The sequence below is a fragment of the Mixophyes fleayi genome, chromosome 4, assembly GCF_038048845.1.
Source record: "Mixophyes fleayi isolate aMixFle1 chromosome 4, aMixFle1.hap1, whole genome shotgun sequence".
NCBI classification, from domain to species: domain Eukaryota; kingdom Metazoa; phylum Chordata; class Amphibia; order Anura; family Limnodynastidae; genus Mixophyes; species Mixophyes fleayi.
In genome coordinates, this window is record NC_134405.1 from 224,814,759 (window position 1) to 224,833,821 (window position 19,063).

The window sequence follows — 19,063 nt, forward strand, 5'->3', positions numbered from 1 at the left end:
TAAAGTTTTTAGAGCTAGACCCCAGGTTCCCTGCCCTCAGCCTTTCAGGGTTTTTCTTGCCCCAGACACTGCTGTCTCTGGTCGGCACTCTTGGTACCTTTGCCACCACTGGCCCTGCATAACCTTCACTGGTCATTCCGACATGCATTTTCAGTGTCTCCACGCCACCCATCTTCTGTTCTGGACTACTGTTGCCGTGGTCAACCGGCCGAGGGTAAGTGCCGACTCCCTCTTCTGGGCTACTTCACCAACTGTCATTCTACACCCTGCTGAGCACAACACGGCCCCTCTCACCTGCCCTGTAGCCTGTGCAAGCATCTATCCAGTGTGCTTGGCTGTACTCCACTCACCTGAGTAGCAACTAACTCAGCGCTTGTTCCATCTTTGTCTAGCTTGCACTCATTGCAGACCCTTCTTCATCTCCAATCTCCTCTGTGCAGTCTGATTTTCTTAATCTACTCGGCTGAATTCACTCACCTTCCCCTGAGTTCTACAGTGGCCATCACCCCTTACTGCGGCTTGCTCTACCACCAAATTCCATCAGCCGTGCCATACACTCCAGTAAGCCTTTATTGATTCTGGACACAGTCAGCTCTTTTCTGATCCCTTCAGCTCTTCCTGTCACGATCAGGTACTAGCTGGTATTGGCGCAGCTGAACAAGGAGGCACGGAGTCTAACGTACCCCCGGTATTTACCAGGGACCCCAGCAAGGGAGTTTGGGCATTGCTGCAAGAGGGTAAGCAGGTCGTGGTTCTCCAAGACAGCCACCAGCGTAGCACCAGAGTGAATAAGTGTAGTCAATAAATCCGGGTCAGAACCAACGGCAGCGAGGTACAAAAGCAAATCCAAAGAATATTCAGAGGCACTCCAAAACCAGGAAACCAGAGCTAGCAGCAAGGTACAAGGTGAAATCCAATAGAAAGGTCAGAGGGAAGCCGGTTCAGAAGGATCAGGAGTAGATGCAGTCAGAGTGTTGGAGCATTGTGAAACCAATACTCTGGCACTCTAGTGGTGCCAGAGCCTTCCATAAATACCCCTGGTAAAAGCCTGATAGGAGAGGGGGTGTGTCGGTGGTTAGAGATGCTGACCACTGACTGGAAGCCGCCTAGCATCCCCGCTGCCTAGCAACGAGATGCGGAGTGACGGCGCATGCGCTCCCGCACCCGGAAGCAAGAAGACATCCCCCTGCCAGGCAACTGAACACCAATATCGGAGGTGACAGGCAGCTGTCTATCGCACCCGGAGATAGTGTGGATGCAGCGCCTGACAGTACCTCCCTCCCTTCTCTCCGAAACAGAACGTCTGGCAGACTGGCCCCCAACGAATTTGGAGAGAAGACGGGGAGATTGTAAATCCTTCTTGTCGACCCAGGATCTCTCCTCTGGGCCATAGCCTTTCCAATGAACCAGGAACTGAATTTTTCCATGAACAGTACGGGAAACTAGGGTACGTTCGACCTCGTACTCATCTCCCATAACCGATTTGATGGGAGGAGAAGGAAGAGTATTCCTAGAAAATTCATTTAGAATTAAGGGTGTGAGAAGAGATATATGGAAGGAATTGTGAACACGGAGAGAGGGAGGCAACAGCATTGATGACATGTGATACGCAAAAAGGCCCAATATAGCGGGGCGCAAATTTCATAGATGGAACTTTTGAGTTTGAAATTACATGTGGATAACCACAGCTTGTCCCCTACATGAAGAACTGGATGGGTTCTGCGATGACAATCCACAAAGTGTTTATGTCGATTGGAGGCTTATAACAACCTGTCTTAAACCTGGAAAAGTCACGGACCATACCTTGAACAGCACGGACAGGTACACTGGAATCCTCAGAAATGGTCGGTAGGACAGGATGTCTGCCAAAAATAGTGAAGAAGGGAGATACACTGGTGGACTCATGCTGATGGTTATTATGAGAGTACTCCGCCCAGGGAAGATGATCACTGCAGGAGGCTTGATGGTTTGAATAATAACAACGGGGGTAAGTCTCCAAATCCTGGTTGACCCGCTCAGTTTGTGCATTGGTCTGAGGGTGGTAGCCTGAAGAAAATATTAGCTGAATACCTAGATGTTTGGAAAAGGATCTCCAGAATTTAGAGATAAATTGTACTCCTCAGTCAATGATGATCTCTAGGTGACAACCATGGAAGCGGAAAATGTTGTTAATAAAAAGGAGAGCAAGCTCAGAGGCCGAAGGTAATTTTTTGAGAGGAACAAAGTGTGCCCATTTCGAAAAGCGATCCCCCACCATCCAAATGGTGTTGAACCCATGACTATTGGGAAGATCTGTGACAAATTTCATGGAGATACTTGTCCATGGGGTCTCTGGAACTGTAAGTGGTAGAAGAAGCCCGGCTGGAGATCACCTAGGAGTCAGGAACGACCTGTATTTAGTTAATGCCAGAAAGGAAAGGTGTTTATTTTTAAGTTTTTTTTTTATCTTTTTAATTCCCTAATAATACTGGCTGAGGCCAGTTGTACCCAATCCTAGGACTTGTGATTTCTCAGCTGCTGTACACTACCACTTATCCCAGAAGATGACTCCTGTCCCCCTAACCCAGCTGCAATATATATATATATATATATATATATATATATACATACACACACACACACACATATATATATATATATATATATATATATATATATTTATTTATTTATTTTCCCTCGCATCACTCGGAAAGAACACCAGTGAAAATCATGGTATCCATTTCTTATTAAATGTTGTTATTAATATTTATTTATACAGCACAAGTATACTCCATATTGTTTTACAACTAGTAACTTGATACATGAGTTTATACTGCATATTTCTTGCTTATGTGATAAATAATATCTGTTAAACAACGTCTGCCATTCATTTTGATTTTCTTGCATTAGTCAGTAGTAGAACTAAGTAAGAAAAGAAGAATTAAATTAAAAGAGAGGTCATAAAGGTCAGGACTTTGGTAGCGGGAGTAGATGGCAGCATGCAAGAATTAAACCGTGAAATTAGCAATAGATCCAGTAGCTGCATGTATGTCACTTGCAGATTACCCCCCACACAGCTATAATGATCTTGACAATGTCAATCCAGAAACTCAGTGAGAATGTGATCTTACTTTAATCTGAATTTACACTTGAACCATTTCCTGTAATTACTGTACCAATGATTTCTTGACTATTCTTAAGTAAATCTGTGTGAATACATTCTGTGTGAGGTTCAGAAAGAAGAGAAAACAATAGATGCCTGCGTGCCTTATCCCAAATCAGCCAGATTCTCCGTGAGAAGAAAGAGGTCACTTTCAAAATATGGTGTGTCTTCTACATTATTAGAAACAATTTTGAGTTTCCCCTTGCTAAAGGCACGGCATATATGAGAGACTGATAGCTCTCGTCATCTGATATCTTACAACCAGACAATATACTTACAATGCAATTATGTTTAAGAGAATCAGAAAGAAATCAAGTGAGTACTCATTTTAAAGGGCTGTGGGAAGAGAAATGAGTGAGGCAGGCTTATATAACAAGTATAATATTATATATGGGTATGTATTTGTTTTATCTACATGAGTACAATTCATCATCATCATCATCATCATTTATTTATATAGCGCCAACATATTCCGTAGCGCTTTACAATTGGGGACAAACGTAATAAACTAATAAACAAACTGGGTAAAACAGACAAAGAGGTGAGAAGGCCCTGCTCGCAAGCTTACAATCTATGGGACAATGGGAGATTGACACATGAGGTTAAGTATACATTTTGCATCTTGGCCCAGCCAGACTGCAAAGGGAGGGTGACTCATAAGCTAAATGATCCTGTCACACAACAATGTTATTCCGGGGGTAGTTGTCTTGTGTGAAATTGTGTAACAGGCTAAAGGTAGTGAGGTTAAGATGGTGGTTGAGGAATATTATAAGCTTGTCTGAATAGGTAGGTTTTCAGAGAACGCTTGAAAGTTTGTAGAACAGAGGAGAGTCTTATTGTGCGAGGGAGAGAGTTCCATAGAGTGGGTGCAGCCCGAAAAAAGTCCTGTAACCGGGAATGGGAGGATGTAATGAGGGTGGATGAGAGACGCAGATCTTTTGCAGAACGGAGTTGCCGAGTTGGGAGATATTTTGAGACAAGAGAGGAGATGTATGTTGGTGCAGCTTTGTTGATGGCCTTGTAGGTTAGTAAAAGTATTTTATATTGGATTCGGTAGAAGACAGGCAGCCAGTGTAGAGACATACAGAGTGATTCAACAGAGGAATAGCTATTTGCAAGGAAAATCAGTCTTGCCGAAGCATGTAAAATAGATTTTAGGGGTTTGAGTCTGTTTTTGGGAAGACCAGTAAGGAGGGAATTGCAATAGTCAATGCGGGAGATGATTAGTGCATGAATTAAGGTTTTAGCAGTGTCTTGTGTGAGATATGTGCGGATTCTGGAAATGTTCTTTAGATGTATGTAACATGATTTAGATATAGAGTCAATGTGGGGAACAAAGGATAGGCGTGAATCAAGGATTACACCTAGGCAGCGAGCTTGTGGGGTGGGATTTATGGTCATGTTATCAACAGAGATAGAAATGTCAGGTATGCTCTTGTTGGCGGGTGGGAATATTATTAACTCTGTTTTAGAAAGATTAAGTTTGAGTTGACGAGAGGCCATCCAAGATGAAATGGCAGAAAGACAGTCAGTTACACGGGACAACACAGATGTCGAGATATCAGGAGAGGATAGATAGATTTGGGTATCATCCGCATAGAGATGATACTGAAAGCCAAAGGAACTTATTAGATTTCCAAGAGAAGCGGTATAGATAGAGAACAGCAGAGGACCTAGCACCGAGCCTTGTGGTACTCCAACTGATAGGGGAAGCGGAGCAGAGGTGGCTCCAGAGAAATTAACAGTGAAAGAGCGATTAGAGAGGTAAGATGAGAACCAGGATAGAACTGTGTCTTGAAGACCTAGGGATTGCAGTGTTTGTATGAGAAGAGAGTGGTCAACGGTGTCAAATGCAGCCGAGAGATCAAGGAGAATTAGGAGAGAGTAATGGCGTTCAGTCTTAGCAGTGATCAGATCATTAACAACCTTGGTCAGCGCAGTCTCTGTGGAGTGTTGAGAACGAAAGCCAGACTGAAGAGGATCCAACAGGTTGTTTGCGGAAAGAAAGCGTGTGAGGCGAGTGTAGGCAAGTCTCTCTAGAAGCTTGGAGGGGCAAGGGAGCTGAGAGATGGGACGGTAATTTGAGAGAGAGTTTGGGTCGGAGTTTTGTTTTTTTAGAATAGGAGTAATCACTGCATGCTTGTATAGTGATGGAAAGATGCCAGTAGAGAGTGAGAGATTACAGATTTGAGTTAGAGGTGAAATGAGCACAGAAGACAGGGATCTACCAATTTGCGAGGGAATAGGATCAAGAGGACAGGAGGTAGAGTAGGAAGATAAGAAGAGCGTAGAAATTTCCTCTTCATTTGTGGGGTCAAATGAAGAAAGGGTGTCAGAGGGTAGTGGGAAGGAAATGAGCTGATGGCTTGTTGAGGAAGAGGATACCATTTCTAGTCTGATCTTGTCAATCTTGTCCTTGAAGTAGGAAGCAAGATCCTGAGCACTGATAGTAGATGGAGGGTTCGGGGTGGGAGGATTGAGAAGATGATTAAATGTATTGAAAAGGCGTTTGGGGTTAGAAGCCTGAGCATAGATAAGAGATTGAAAGTATGTTTGTTTTGCAGTGTCCAGAGCATTTCGATAGGAGTGGTAGACAGAAGTATATGTGAAGAAGTCATTAGAGCTTCGAGATTTACGCCAGTGACGTTCTGCTTTACGGGACAGTTTTTGAAGATTTCGTGTTGCTTTGGTGTGCCACGGTTGACATCGAAGTCGACGTGTAGTATGAAGTGTCGCTGGAGCCACTTGATCAAGGGCCGTTGCTAAGGTTAGGTGAAAATGAGGTACTGCCATCTCAGGGGATGAGAATGTAGAGATAGGGGAGAGAAGGTGTTGGAGAGAGGTGGAAAATTGTTGAAGATTAATAGAATTAAGATTTCTACGAGTATGAGGAGGCTTGGTTGAGTCAGACAGTAGAGAGGTTAGAGCAGTGGGGGTGAGAGTGTAGCTGATAAGGTGATGATCCGAGAGGGGGAAGGGTGTATTAATAAAATTAGAAACTGAGCATAGTCTAGAGAAAACAAGATCAAGGCAGTGGCCATCCTTATGAGTAGATGATTCAATCCACTGGGAGAGGTCAAGTGAGGATGTTAGAGAGAGTAGTTTGGAAGCAGCTTTGGAAGGTGGGTTATCAATGGGGATGTTGAAGTCACCCATGATGATGGTGGGGATGTCTGAAGATAAGAAGTGAGGGAGCCATGCAGAGAAATCCTCAATAAATTGTTGGTGTGCTCCAGGGGGACGATAGATCACCGCAACACGTAGGGAGAATGGATTAAAAATGCGAATAGCATGTACTTCAAAAGATGTGAACGTGAGTGATGGGACATTTGGTAGAACTGTGTATGTGCACTGTGGGGAGAGAAGTAGTCCAACCCCACCTCCTTGTCTGCCTTCAGGTCTGGAGGTGTGGGTGAGATGGAGGCCACCATGTGAAAGTGCTGCAGGTGAGGCAGTGTCTGATTGCATAAGCCATGTTTCTGTTATTGCCAGAAGGTTGAGGTTTTTTGAGAGGAAGAGATCATGAACGGAGGTAAGTTTGTTACAAACAGAGCGTGCATTCCAAAGGGCACATTTAAAGGACTTGGGAAGAGAGGGGAGACAGGTGATGTGTTTGAGGTTTGCTATAGAACGGTAGTGTTCTGATGTATGTGTGTGTGAGGAGTGTGGGGGACCTGGATTAGGTGATATATCACCAGCTAATAGAAGCAGAGTGAGCGAAAGATAGGCAAGGGGATTGTAAGATGTGTGGCCTTTTATTTTCTGGCGACAGGTGGAGGCTGTACTTGTTAGAGATAATAAATAGGACAACAGTTCATGGGTGTTAAATAGAGGTGAGTGGAGTAATGCAGGTGCAATATGAACAAATTTGTGTGTTGGTGGAGGGGTGAAAGATGACACAGTCCTAAAGATCATGCCATGAAATGAGACTAAGAAAAGCAATTTGTGAAACATTGTGATAAAAGGGGTAAAAGCAAAAAGCAAGGGTATTTTAAGAATTACCTCTTAGCAGTATTCCATATAAATAGACAAGTAGTGCTGAAATAGGCTGTGGCAGATGTTGCTTATTGATGGGAGTAAAAGCAAGTCAAATGTAGTCCAATGTTTGTCCAACTGTGTTGTCTAACTGTGCATTTTCGTCCACTTTGTGAGAAAATCCCACTTAGTGCAGAAATCACACACGTCTAACCCCACATACGTCTCCCCATAGAATGGGGATTCTTATTATCTTTTATTTGAAAGGGGCTCAAAATGTATACAGAGCTGTATCTGACATATACTGTAGTACAGACAGCATTTATCCATAACACATTACATACTATGTAATACATGAAAACAAAAGTATACAAATATCAGACATAATGATTAAACAAAAAATACACAGATAGTATGGTAATGCAGAATAAATTATGTATGGGGAAGTGAGAGAGAGTGATGGCAATGTCCAACATGAATAGTCTGGAGCGCAAGAAACAGGGCTAGAGAAGCAGGTCAAGATGTTCAGAGGGTGATGGAATAGTAGAAGGTGTCAGTACCACCAGTACCTCCAACACTCAACAGGCCATTGTATGATGGCATTTCCAATTAGAATTCTTAGCAGAACCCAGCTGGGCTCAGCCTCAGCCTCAGGCTAGAGATGACATAACACTCAGGTGATACCACCAACCTCCAGTGCTGATGACATATGTAGAGAATCACTAATCAACCAGCCACTGCTTAGTGACTCCTCAAGTGCCTAAATATAAATTGTGTCCAACAGTGATACTCCTACTCCATCACTATAATTGGAAATATAACATCCCTTCTTCAACTCCTTTGTCCAGACTCCCACCCAAAACCGCATTTCCATCTGTTTTCAGCATAGTTCTCATACCAGATAAGTACTCTGCTGTTTTCACAGAGGGAGCTAACTACACTGCGCCGCAATCTAAGTCCTCATTGAGTACAGTCAATATATTCTTGCGGGGATCCTTGGTGAAGTCCGGTGGGAAACTTTGCTCTAGTGTATTTGGTTGTGCCAATCCCACCTGCAAGCTATTGTCATTAGTGTTTATATATGCGCTACACTTGTTCCCTATCTCTGTTCTAGAGTATCACTGCGATATACTCCATTGTATCCATTTGGTTTACTGCATTATCAGTGCCAACACAACCGTTTACCTTATTGAATACTATGTGCTGTTTAAACCATGCCAACACATCCATGTACCTAGTTGCACTCTACATGCTGTTCAAACCATGCCAACACCTCTGTGTACCTTACTGAATGCATCACGCTGTTCAAACAGTGCCAACATATCCATGTACGTTATTATACACTACATACTGTTCCAACAGTGCTAACACATCTGTGTACCTTATTGCATGCTATGTACTATACAAACAGTGCCAATACATCTGTATACCTCATTACACGATATTCACTGTTAAACCAGTGCCACCACCTCGGCGTGCCTTATTGCGGGCTTCATGCTGTTTAAACATTGCCAGATGTCAGTGTAATTCATTATATTCCACTCACTTTTCAAACAGTGCCAATAAATACCTTATTGCACACTATGCGCTGCTCAAGCAGTGATAACACATCTGTGTATCCCAGTACATGCTATGCGTTGCCCAGGCAGTGCTTACAAATACTACACACTGTTTAAACACTGCCAGCACCTCTGTGTACCTTATTGCACGCTACACGCTGTTAAACCAGTGCCAACACCTCTGTGTACTCAACAGATAACTTATTGCATGCTACATGCTGTTCAAACAGTGCTGACATATCTGTGTACTTCAGTACATGCTATGTGCTGCCCAGGCAGTGCCTACAAACACTGTGGACTCTTAAAAATTCTACACGCTGTTCAAATACTGCCAACTCTGTAGCCTGTTACCAAATCCCCAAACTTTGTATACTCAGCTGTACCCTCAGCATTTTGCCTACAGTGTCAAATATCTAAATGTATGCCAGAGAGACAACCTCTCTTTTATATTGCATCCATACATCTTCCGATGTGTTCCCATGTAGATGCAAAATCCCAAGGAGAATACAATGAAAGAGGACCCTCCTTGTGAGAACTTACATCCTAAAGGGAAGGGGAAGAAAGTGGGGGAGTGGAGGTGATAGCCGTGAAAAAGAAGTTAGTAAGGGGGGTGATAGGCTTGAATAAAGAAATGAGTCTTAAGGATACGCTTGAAGCTTTGGAGAGTAGAGGCTAACCTGATAGGGCATTGGAGATCGTTCCACAGGTGGGAGCAGCCCAGACAGAGTCCAGGAAGCGGGAGAGGGAAGAGATAATCAGTGAGGAGGCATTCAATGACAGAGTGGACAGGGCGGCAAGGAGTATTGCTAGAGATGAGGTTGGAGATGTAAGGAGGGTTGATTGGTTGAAAGTAGAGATGTCCACTCACCCCCGTGTTCTGGTTTTGGTTTTGGATCTGGCTTACCTTCATGTTTTGGTTTTGGTTTTGGCAAAACCACCCTTATGTGTTTTGGTTTTGGTTTAGGATCCCTATTTCTTTTTCTAAATCACATTTTTGTTTTGCTAAAATCACATAATTTTGCTTTTTTTTCCACCCTACATTATTATTAACATCAATAACACTAATTTCAAGTGATTTGCAGTCAATTTTGACCACCTCACAGGTCACAATATTATTTTCATACACTTTCAAACAAGGACTGCAGCAGTACTTGCCAGTGATAAGAAGAAGGCCATTGTCATGTCTGGCCATAAGACCAAAAAACCCACCTCTTATGTGTGGAATTATTTTTACCCAAATCCTGACAACAGTTGTCTAGCCATTTGTAGCATTGTAAAGCCACAGTCAGTAGAGGTAGGGACCTTAACCATCTAGAAACCTCATCCATGTTATGCCATTTGAAGCAAGTTCATGGAAAGCTTTTGTGAAAATCAGAAACTTATGCTAAAAAAGTAACAACAAGCAGTCCAGCATCAGCTACCTCCCTTCTCTCTAGATCCCAGCACCCTCAATCTACACCCCCAACACCTTCATCATCAATATCCTCACAATTGATCGGAGTTAGTCCTGCATCCAAGTTTCTACGGCGAGATGACTCCTCCCCTATCCAGGACTCCTCAGAAGAATCCTTGAGCATTAGGCCCACTGCTGCTGCTGCTGGGGGTGGATCTTCAACCTAGTAGCAGACTAAGATAAAGACTACTAGTAGTTTACAACAACTGACTGTTAGACAATTATTTGCAAGAGGAAGCAAGTATGAAAGCTGACATCCAGTCGCAAAGCGATCACAGACTCCATGGCGACTATGCTAATATTAGATCTGCGTCCAATATCCACTATTGATGCAGCTGGTTTTACACAGTCACTTGAGGTCTTTGTTACCAAATTCCATCACAATACCATTTTACTAGAAAAGCTATTCCTCACCTCTACTAGAAGGTTCGTAAAAATGTAATTATTGGGCTACAAAATGCAATTCTAAACACTGTACACTTAACCACAGATATGTGGACAAGTGGAACTGGGAAAACAAAAGATTATATGACTGTGACAGCCCACTGGGTTGGTGATTCGCCTTCACCAGCAGGGACAGCAGGAGCAGCATGTACCAAAGAACGCCGCTTTATTTCAGAGGCACGCTACTCTATGTATCATCTGGTTCACTAAGAAGCATATTATTATTATTATTATTATTGTTATTATCGCAGATTTGTAAGGCACCACAGTGCTCCAAAGAGCCGTACAGTTGGGAAGACAAGGACATACATAAAACAAGACATATGTAAAACAACAACAGACCAGGCAGACAGAATGAATGGAGACATTAAAAAAACAAAGGGTATGGAGGACCCTGCTCATTAGAGAGCTTATATTCTAAAGGGAAGAGGGCACAGCTGAAACAAGAGGAGCGAGTGTGGCTCAGAGTGGAGATTGGGATAGTTGTGAGGGTGCATTAGTGTGAATAGTGTTATCGATAAGGTCAACTCTAAAAAATAGATCGGTTTTAAAAGATCATCTAAAGATTTAAAGGCTGTGGGAAAGTCTGATTGAGCGTGGTAGGGAATTCCATAAGTGAGGAGCAGCCTGGGAGAAGTCTTGAAGGCGGAGTGAGAGGTGGTTATCAGAGACAAGACAAGGCGCAGGTCAGAGGAAATACCGCTGGCAACCTATTTGAAAAACGAAGGGATGTCATTGCAACATGGCTTATCCTTCTTGCATTCTCCTGAGGATATGAGATTTCTGATAACGCCACCAATATTGTTAGAGCATTACAGCGGGGGGAATTTCATCACATTTCCTGTTTTGCTCACACATTCAACTTGGCGGTACAGAACTTTTTAGAAAATGACAATGACATGCAGGAGATGCTGTCTGTGTCCCGAAATATTTAGGGTCATTTTTGGGATTCTGCAAAAGCATATAGGAGACTACAGCAGCTGCAAGAAGAATAGAATTTAGGGGGAATGTACTGTAGTCCAGCGCAATGGAGAATACTTTCCATGTTGTGCAAGGTGTTGAAACCACTCGAAGTAGTCACCTGTGACGAGAGTGCAGACACTGTTAGCTTGATTAATAGGATTCCCCTAATTAGACTTTTTGAAAAGCAGCAAGAGAAATTGAAGGAGGAAATGAAAAAAAAGCAATTCCGCTAATTATGTTGGTCTTGTAGTTTAAGTACTTTATTTGCTTCGCCAGGATCCAAGAGTTATCAACATCTTGAAATCGGATCATTACATTTTGGCAACTGTGCTTGATCCTAGGTTTAAGAGCTATGTCTTTTCTTTCTTTCCAACTGACCCAGATCTCAAGAGATGCAATGAGCTCCTGGTCAAGAAACTGACAGCTCAAGTAGTACATGACACAATGACATTTCCTCCATCAGTTTCTCTGGAAATTGCTGCTAGGAAAAAAATGAACTTTCCCAAGACACCCAGTGGTGATGCAGATGAGTCAGCACAACATTTTGATATTTGGTCTGTATAAAAGAATTGCCCAAAAATCGTGACAGCTCTTCTGTAAAATGAATTACAAATTTCATGAAGAAGGCCATTACCGAAAATTACATCAAAGTACAGAGACTTCTGTGATGGTGGATTCCAGCGGGATGAATTAGTATTGTTTGAGGATGATGTGCACACTGATGAGGGTGAATATGATGACAGTGTAGATTGTAGGTGCTGAGATCTAGCTGAGAGAAGGGTACTAGCTGATGCTGGTATGCTTGGTAATATTTTGGGTAGAATGGCATGTTGGCAATTTTATGTTTTTCTGCAATAAACTTTCACCTTTATTAGAGAGGTGTTTTTTTCTTTACAAAGATAAAAGCTTTTTATTTACATTTTTGTTTCCCTGACTTAAAACCACTATGCACTTGAACATAGTCTTTAGCACATGAGGTACAGGGATTAGTAACATCATGACTGAGACTGGAGATTAACAAGAACAATGCCACACCTCCTGTTTCGGTATGAGCTATGGCATAGTAAAATGTCACTGGAGACTTTTAAGAATGCTGACAGCCAGTGACAGCCTCCTATTTCTGAGTGAGCTATGGTACAGTAAAATGTAACTGCAGATTTAGACCAAGACTGCCAGCCCTATTATTTCTATTTCAGCAATAAAAATTAGCAATGGTGCAATGGAGCTCTCCTCTTGTGTGTAACCCATATAACACAGTATAATTGGACTGCAAATTCAGAAGACCAAGACTACCAGCCCTTGTATTTCTATTTTAACAATGACAATTAGCAATGGTGCAATGGAGCTCTCCTCTTTGTGTGTAATCTATTATTACAACTCACCTGTCCTCGCTCCAGTGCCGCAATCCTCTCTCTCTTCTGGTTCGCGGCGGCGCTGTCACATGACAGCATAGGGCAGGAAATTGAAACCTGCAAATTACTAAAGACCTGCTCTGATGCCTGGCCAGCGTCAGAGCAACTTCCTATGTTCCCTGACTTGGTGATCTCTGTGTGGATTCTCCGTTTACCAGTTCTGACTTCCCAGGCTTCTCTCTCCAAGTGTACCAGACCCTGGCTTGCTGAACACGTATTATCTCCGCTCCAAGTGTACCAGACACCGGCTTGCTGACCACGTATTATCTCTGCTCCAAGTGTACCAGACCCCGGCTTGCTGACCACGTATTATCTCCGCTCCAAGTGTACCAGAACCTGGCTTGCTGACCACGTATTATCTCCGCTCCAAGTGTACCAGACCCCAGCTTGCTGACTACGTATATATCTCCACTCCAGTGTACCAGACCCAGGCTTGTTGTACCACGCATTATCTGTATCCAGTGTACCAGACCTCGGCTATCCTGACCACGGAGTGGTTACTACTACCTTCCAGTTCCAGCGTATCATGAGCTACCTCCTACATCCTTACCTCTAGAGGCAGACCAGTGGACCGCGACCCGTGATCCTCCGCAGCAAAGCCCATCCCGCCTTGCGGCGGTTCTTGGTGAATACCAGGGGATTCGTTAGACTCCGCACCACCAGCAAGTACTCCATATTTTATACCTACTGTACTGCATTGTTGTACACATTACATAATTGTTACATCTATATAACACCGTACAATTTGACTGCAAATTCAGAAGATCAAGCCTGCCAGCTCTAGTATTTCTCTTTCAGCAATAACAATTAGCAATGGAGCTCTCCTTTTTGTTGTGTTACCTATATAACACAGTACAATGTAACTACAGATTTAGAAAACCAAGCCTGCCAGACCTATAAATTCTATTTCAGCAATGACAATTAGTAATGGAGCAACGGAGCTCTCCTGAATGTCACTGGAGACTTTGGAGAACACTGCTACCCCTCCTCTTTCTTTTCTACCTATGACGCTGACTAACTGCTCTAGAGACTGCCAAGAACTGTGCTACCCCTTTAGTGTCACTCTGTGAAAATGGTGCTGGATAGCCGTGGAGGGTGGTACTTATAGAATCCAAAACTTGCGAGATCTGAGGATGTAAAAATGATGTTTTGCCTCGTTTTCAATTCCGAGGGCGCGAAAAGTACCAAGCCAAGCCGGCTCAGTACTCGGATATGCTAAATTCGGGTGTGTTCGGTTCTCGGGGAACAGAGCCTGAGCATCTCTAGTTGAGAGCTTTGTAGGGGAGGATGATGAGTTTAAATATTATTCTGTAAGCAATGGGGAACCAATGTAACAACTGATAGAGAGGGACAATAGAGATAAATTGGTGGGATAGCAAAAATAAGGTGGGCAGCAGCTTTGAAAATAGACTTAAAAGAGGCAAGGTGAGTCGGGTAGACAAGAGAGAAGGAGGTTACAGTAATCAAGGCAAGATATTTCTAGGAAGTAGATAAGAGTGTGGGTGATTTTCTTGGTGAGAAAGGGCCGGATCTTGGATATATGCTAAGATGGAGGTAGCAGAATATGGATAGTGACTGAATGTAAAGTTTGAAGGAGAGGGAGGAGTTGTATGAACATATGTGTACATGTACCTATTGTTTTCATTTATGGTATGTCTTATTAATAAAGCTAACATTAAACAACCTAAAAAGCTTTACAAAAGCTTTTCATAGCTTTAGCACCTTAATGGTGCTAAAGCTATGAAAATCTGCTGATCAGGGGTTCTGCAATCCCCTAACAGTAGAAAGACAATAGTAAAATAAAAGAAGTGACAATGTCTCTAACAAATCTGTGTATATAAATGTAAATGTGCATAAATAAAGTTAGTAAATAGGAACACAATAACATATTAACAAAATTTATATAATAAAAGAAATATAAAAATAATTTATTAAAACATAACAATTGATAAAATATACAATAGATATAAAATATAAAGTATATATAAAAAAATTAGGCACAATAAATAACATTTAAAATAAAATCAATTAAAGCATATAGTTTATCAATTGTTCGATTTTAATAAATTACTTAGATATTTCATTTATTATATACATTTGTCTACTGTCTTCCTATTTTTTTAGGTTATTTATGTAAAGTTACATTTAAACACGCTATTTTTTAATAATAAAAGTATGTCTTTAAGGTCTAGTTTTAGAGAATAGTTCAATGCTCAATGATGTGTAATGATTAACACATTCCACACTGACTACTTCAACAGTATTTTTACATTTTTTAGGGAACAATATCACAAACTAAGGAGCACAAGATTTCATTTTTAAATGAATATGTTGGCAAATTTTAGCAATACTTTTAATCTCTTACCACTACATCCTCATTGTATTTCTTTGTACAATTATTATACAGTGCCTAATGTACCCTTTGAGCCGACTATTTAATCTGGAAGCTCATTCTCTCCCTCCCGTTCCTAATGTGAAACAGAAGCTGGTTACAGGAAGAATCAAAGGCTGATAAAGATCTCAGGAAAAAAAGTTCCAATAGTTCTGGTTGGAAGGAGATTATAATAGCAGTGTTGGAATGTGTAAGGGGGAGGGATATTTTTCTGGAAACGCCTCCCATATAAACAAAAATTCATGGTAATTCCTGTATACAAAACACCTATAAAATGAAATGCCCTCTGAAGCCGCGTTGAACATAAAATAGCGGTCCCTGAAAGATGACAGCTGCTAACATGTGTGTCCCTGCTACAACAAATCTTTAAATGTTGAACATTATTGTGGACAGACTCACAACACAAGCAGTATTGACGACCAGATTAATACAGGTCAAAATTTCCTGTACACATCAACAATTAGCAGATCATTTGCGAGGAAAAATCACAGATTTGAAGAAATTAATTATACAGCATAGGTTCATAAAGGAAGTTAAAGCTTATCCTGATGAAGTATCCTCCAGGAATTCTATTTACACTGCTGAGTTAAAGTTGAGTCTCTGTACCATACACGATCACAAATTTTTAATTCATAATAACATCACATATATTAAGTTAGAATAAAATGACTATCCCATGTGTTTTACGTGACAAGGGATAACAGAGGATCCACTTAAGCTTGGGGCCTACTGTTGCATCTCGTGGAAATGTCAATCTCTATTTGGGACCTGCTTTGAAATTTTCCATGCCTAATCTTTAGCTTGCACATGTGCAACTGATTACAAACAAAGTAGTATAGTAAAAATAAGTTGTGACTGCCATCTGGGTGTTAAACACAGTACTTCAGAATATGCTAGAATCGTATGATAAATAATGTCAGTTTGCATGTTATTGTATGTTTGATCTTGTGAAACAAGGAATACGATGCACAACTCTGCTGTAAACCAGATAGACAGCTCCAGCTGCTTAACTAATGCTGTACAAAATAAAAAAAGCATGCTTTATATTTTGGTGTGGGGACGTTAGAGAGTGGAATTCAGTGGATGTTGCTAAGTCCTCTTTTATATTTGACCAATTTCTATTTTCACAGGGAAGAATTCAATTAAAGGCAAAGTGCCTCCAGAAACTCTTGATGTTCAGCTTGAAATCTTAACTTATTTTTGCTTACACCTCATAGATGTTATGAGCCGCGGCAATGTCCCTAGCCGCCGCGACTCGCTGTATACCTCTGCTCTGTCCTGCCCATCGCCATGGCAACTGGGATATCACTTCCAGTTTGTGTACCGGCCGTTGCCTTAGAAACTGTTGGGATGCTATGCCTCTATTTGCCGCGTCCTGGCTTGAAGGGGGCTCCGGGCGCATGTTCTTCATTATCAATTTAATTTGCAGCCTCCTGAGGCTTATTATCACAGCGGAGATTCCTGGCTCCTTATTGGTTCATCTATGTATTTAAGTCAGGGAGGGCTTAGCATCCCTGCCGGTTATAGCGTTCAGTTCCTGGCTGCTGACCTGCTCCTGTCCTGTTGTGCAGATTCCTGGATTACTTTTTGTGTATGACCTTTGGCTTGTTTTCTCTGACTAATGATTATTTGCTTGTGGCCCTGACCTTTGCTTGTGATTCAGATACCCCCGTTAGCTCCGGCCCTGATCTTTGCCTAAACCTGAACACGCTGCCTGTTCCTGTTCTTGGACCCTGGCTTGTTCCTAACCATCGCTATCTTCTGTCATCACTTCCTATTTCCGTGCTGCAGCATTACTCATAAGTTTGCATTATGCTGAGTTTAAGACCTGGGGGCATCAGAGTACCTGTGAGCATATCTAGCTCTATGGGAAGGCGGCTGCTATAGGTGAATACCTCTGCTGATAGTTCTGTAAGCTTATGATAATAGCTGGTAGCCGTAACAATAGAGATTAGAAAATTAAGTGAAGACTTCACTAAAATATTAACAGAAAGTGTGCGCACAAGCACATTGCATGAGGCTCCCAGGGCTGTTAATTGAATTCCCTCCTTAATGTTTACCCTTGTCGTTACTAATGGGCATAAGGCCCTGGTGCAAAAGTCTGAATGTGAACCCAAAATACCACAACACTTAATTTCTGGTGTTTCCTCTTGGAGAAGCCATGTGGAGCTGAAAGTAATAGAAACAGGTGAATGCCATATTTTAATTGGCTACTAGCACATTTGACTCTTTGTACAAAGTGAACCTTAATTTGCCACCAGAATGTACAAAATTAATTCAAGAGGAAGCTGCAGGTGCTCTAGTAACCAGTTCTAATGCTGGTTCTAAGGGCTGTTTAATTATCTCTGTGGTCAGCACCTGGCTGCATTTCCCATCTAAGTATTACTATGGTGAGAGGGGATATTGATAAAGGCCCATCAAAACCACAGGGATAGAGGAAAGGATGTCACCTTAAAGTCAAAAATAGGATAGCATGATTTACACATGGGTATTTTGTTACAATTTAATAAAATTGTAGAAACTCTTAGGTTTGCAGGGGTGCATGGAAGATTTTTCGGGGGGGGGGTTTCCTCCACCCTCGAAAAAGTAAAAACCCTAGAGACCTTCCGCGCATGCTCCCGCACATGCGCAGAAGCTCCATTTCGGCTGCACTGTAGTATACAGCAGCCACGGCGCTGTATACAATACAGCACCGCTGCGGACGCTTCTTAGAGAGCGCCGCGGCTGCTGTATGCTACAGTGCCGATATGTAGGGCACTTTTTAGCGGAGACCCAGAAACCCCCCCTGCGTGCACCACTGGTTTATCATTTGTGTCTCTATTTTTTTAATTCAAAATTTATATACTAACCTGAAGTGCCAACAATATACACAAATACCAAGGTGGTCTGTCATTGATGGCATAAATTAATTCTATGGACGGTCTTTTCCTCTCTTCCATATTAGATGCATTAGTTACATTCTGTCCATTTCCTTCAATGTCACTATCAAATAATTTCTGTTCCTATAAGTAAACAAAATATAAATTATTTTATTAAACAGAACTAATGTCAAGGGATTTACAGAACAGTGTTAAATGATAAGTTTCACTGATATTTCACTGAAGTAGGGATGAGCAAAGTTACCGTAAGTTGAATTTTTGTTGGAATAGTCTGTTTTGCAGAGGAACAAACTTCCGTAAATACAATCTTCATGTTTTGTTTTGCTTTTCCATTCTGTGAAATGGCATTTTGTACTTTATCTGTAAATCCCACATTTGGCATTCCGTGGCCCTATGCCCATTTATTCCCATGCTATAAATGCACATAAATGCTTTGCAATGTTCATTTTCGTTACTTTATATCTCATCCAGATTTACTATAAAGTTGATTTTAAATAACAACTTATCATACCAGATAAGAACAAATTATATACTAAGTTCAGAACATGAATTTTTCTACAAATTGTGTTCCTCAATGCAGCTGTGCCTTTAATTGAGATTGCACCTGAAGTGCAAAACCAAGGAAAGGTTTTCTTTTTACTAACAATATTCTGTGAATTGCATTTGTCCTTTTAAGTGTTTAACAAAAGAACATAGTGTGACACATAGACACATATAGTCACACATAGTGACACATAGAACAGGGCTGCAGCCAGGGGCGGATTGGTCATAGAGCCTTTCCCGGTAGGCCGGTGGTCTAAAGAGGCCACCTGGAGGCAGTCAGATGTGGCTGTGTATTTTTTAT

General features: G+C 41.8%; 1 protein-coding gene across 1 annotated transcript in view; it reads right to left on the reverse strand.

The window, feature by feature from the left end:
• The window catches only part of LOC142150799 (solute carrier family 23 member 1-like), a 214,763-nt gene extending 196,162 nt beyond the window's left edge, over window positions 1–18,601 (reverse strand). The window contains exons 1-2 of the mRNA XM_075205984.1: window positions 18,464–18,601; window positions 18,190–18,342 (exon numbers count right to left, since the gene is read on the reverse strand). Of these exons, the coding sequence (XP_075062085.1) occupies window positions 18,190–18,342; window positions 18,464–18,601 (291 nt within the window). The remainder of the gene's footprint in view (window positions 1–18,189; window positions 18,343–18,463) is intronic.
• Between the last annotated feature and the right edge of the window lie 462 nt (window positions 18,602–19,063).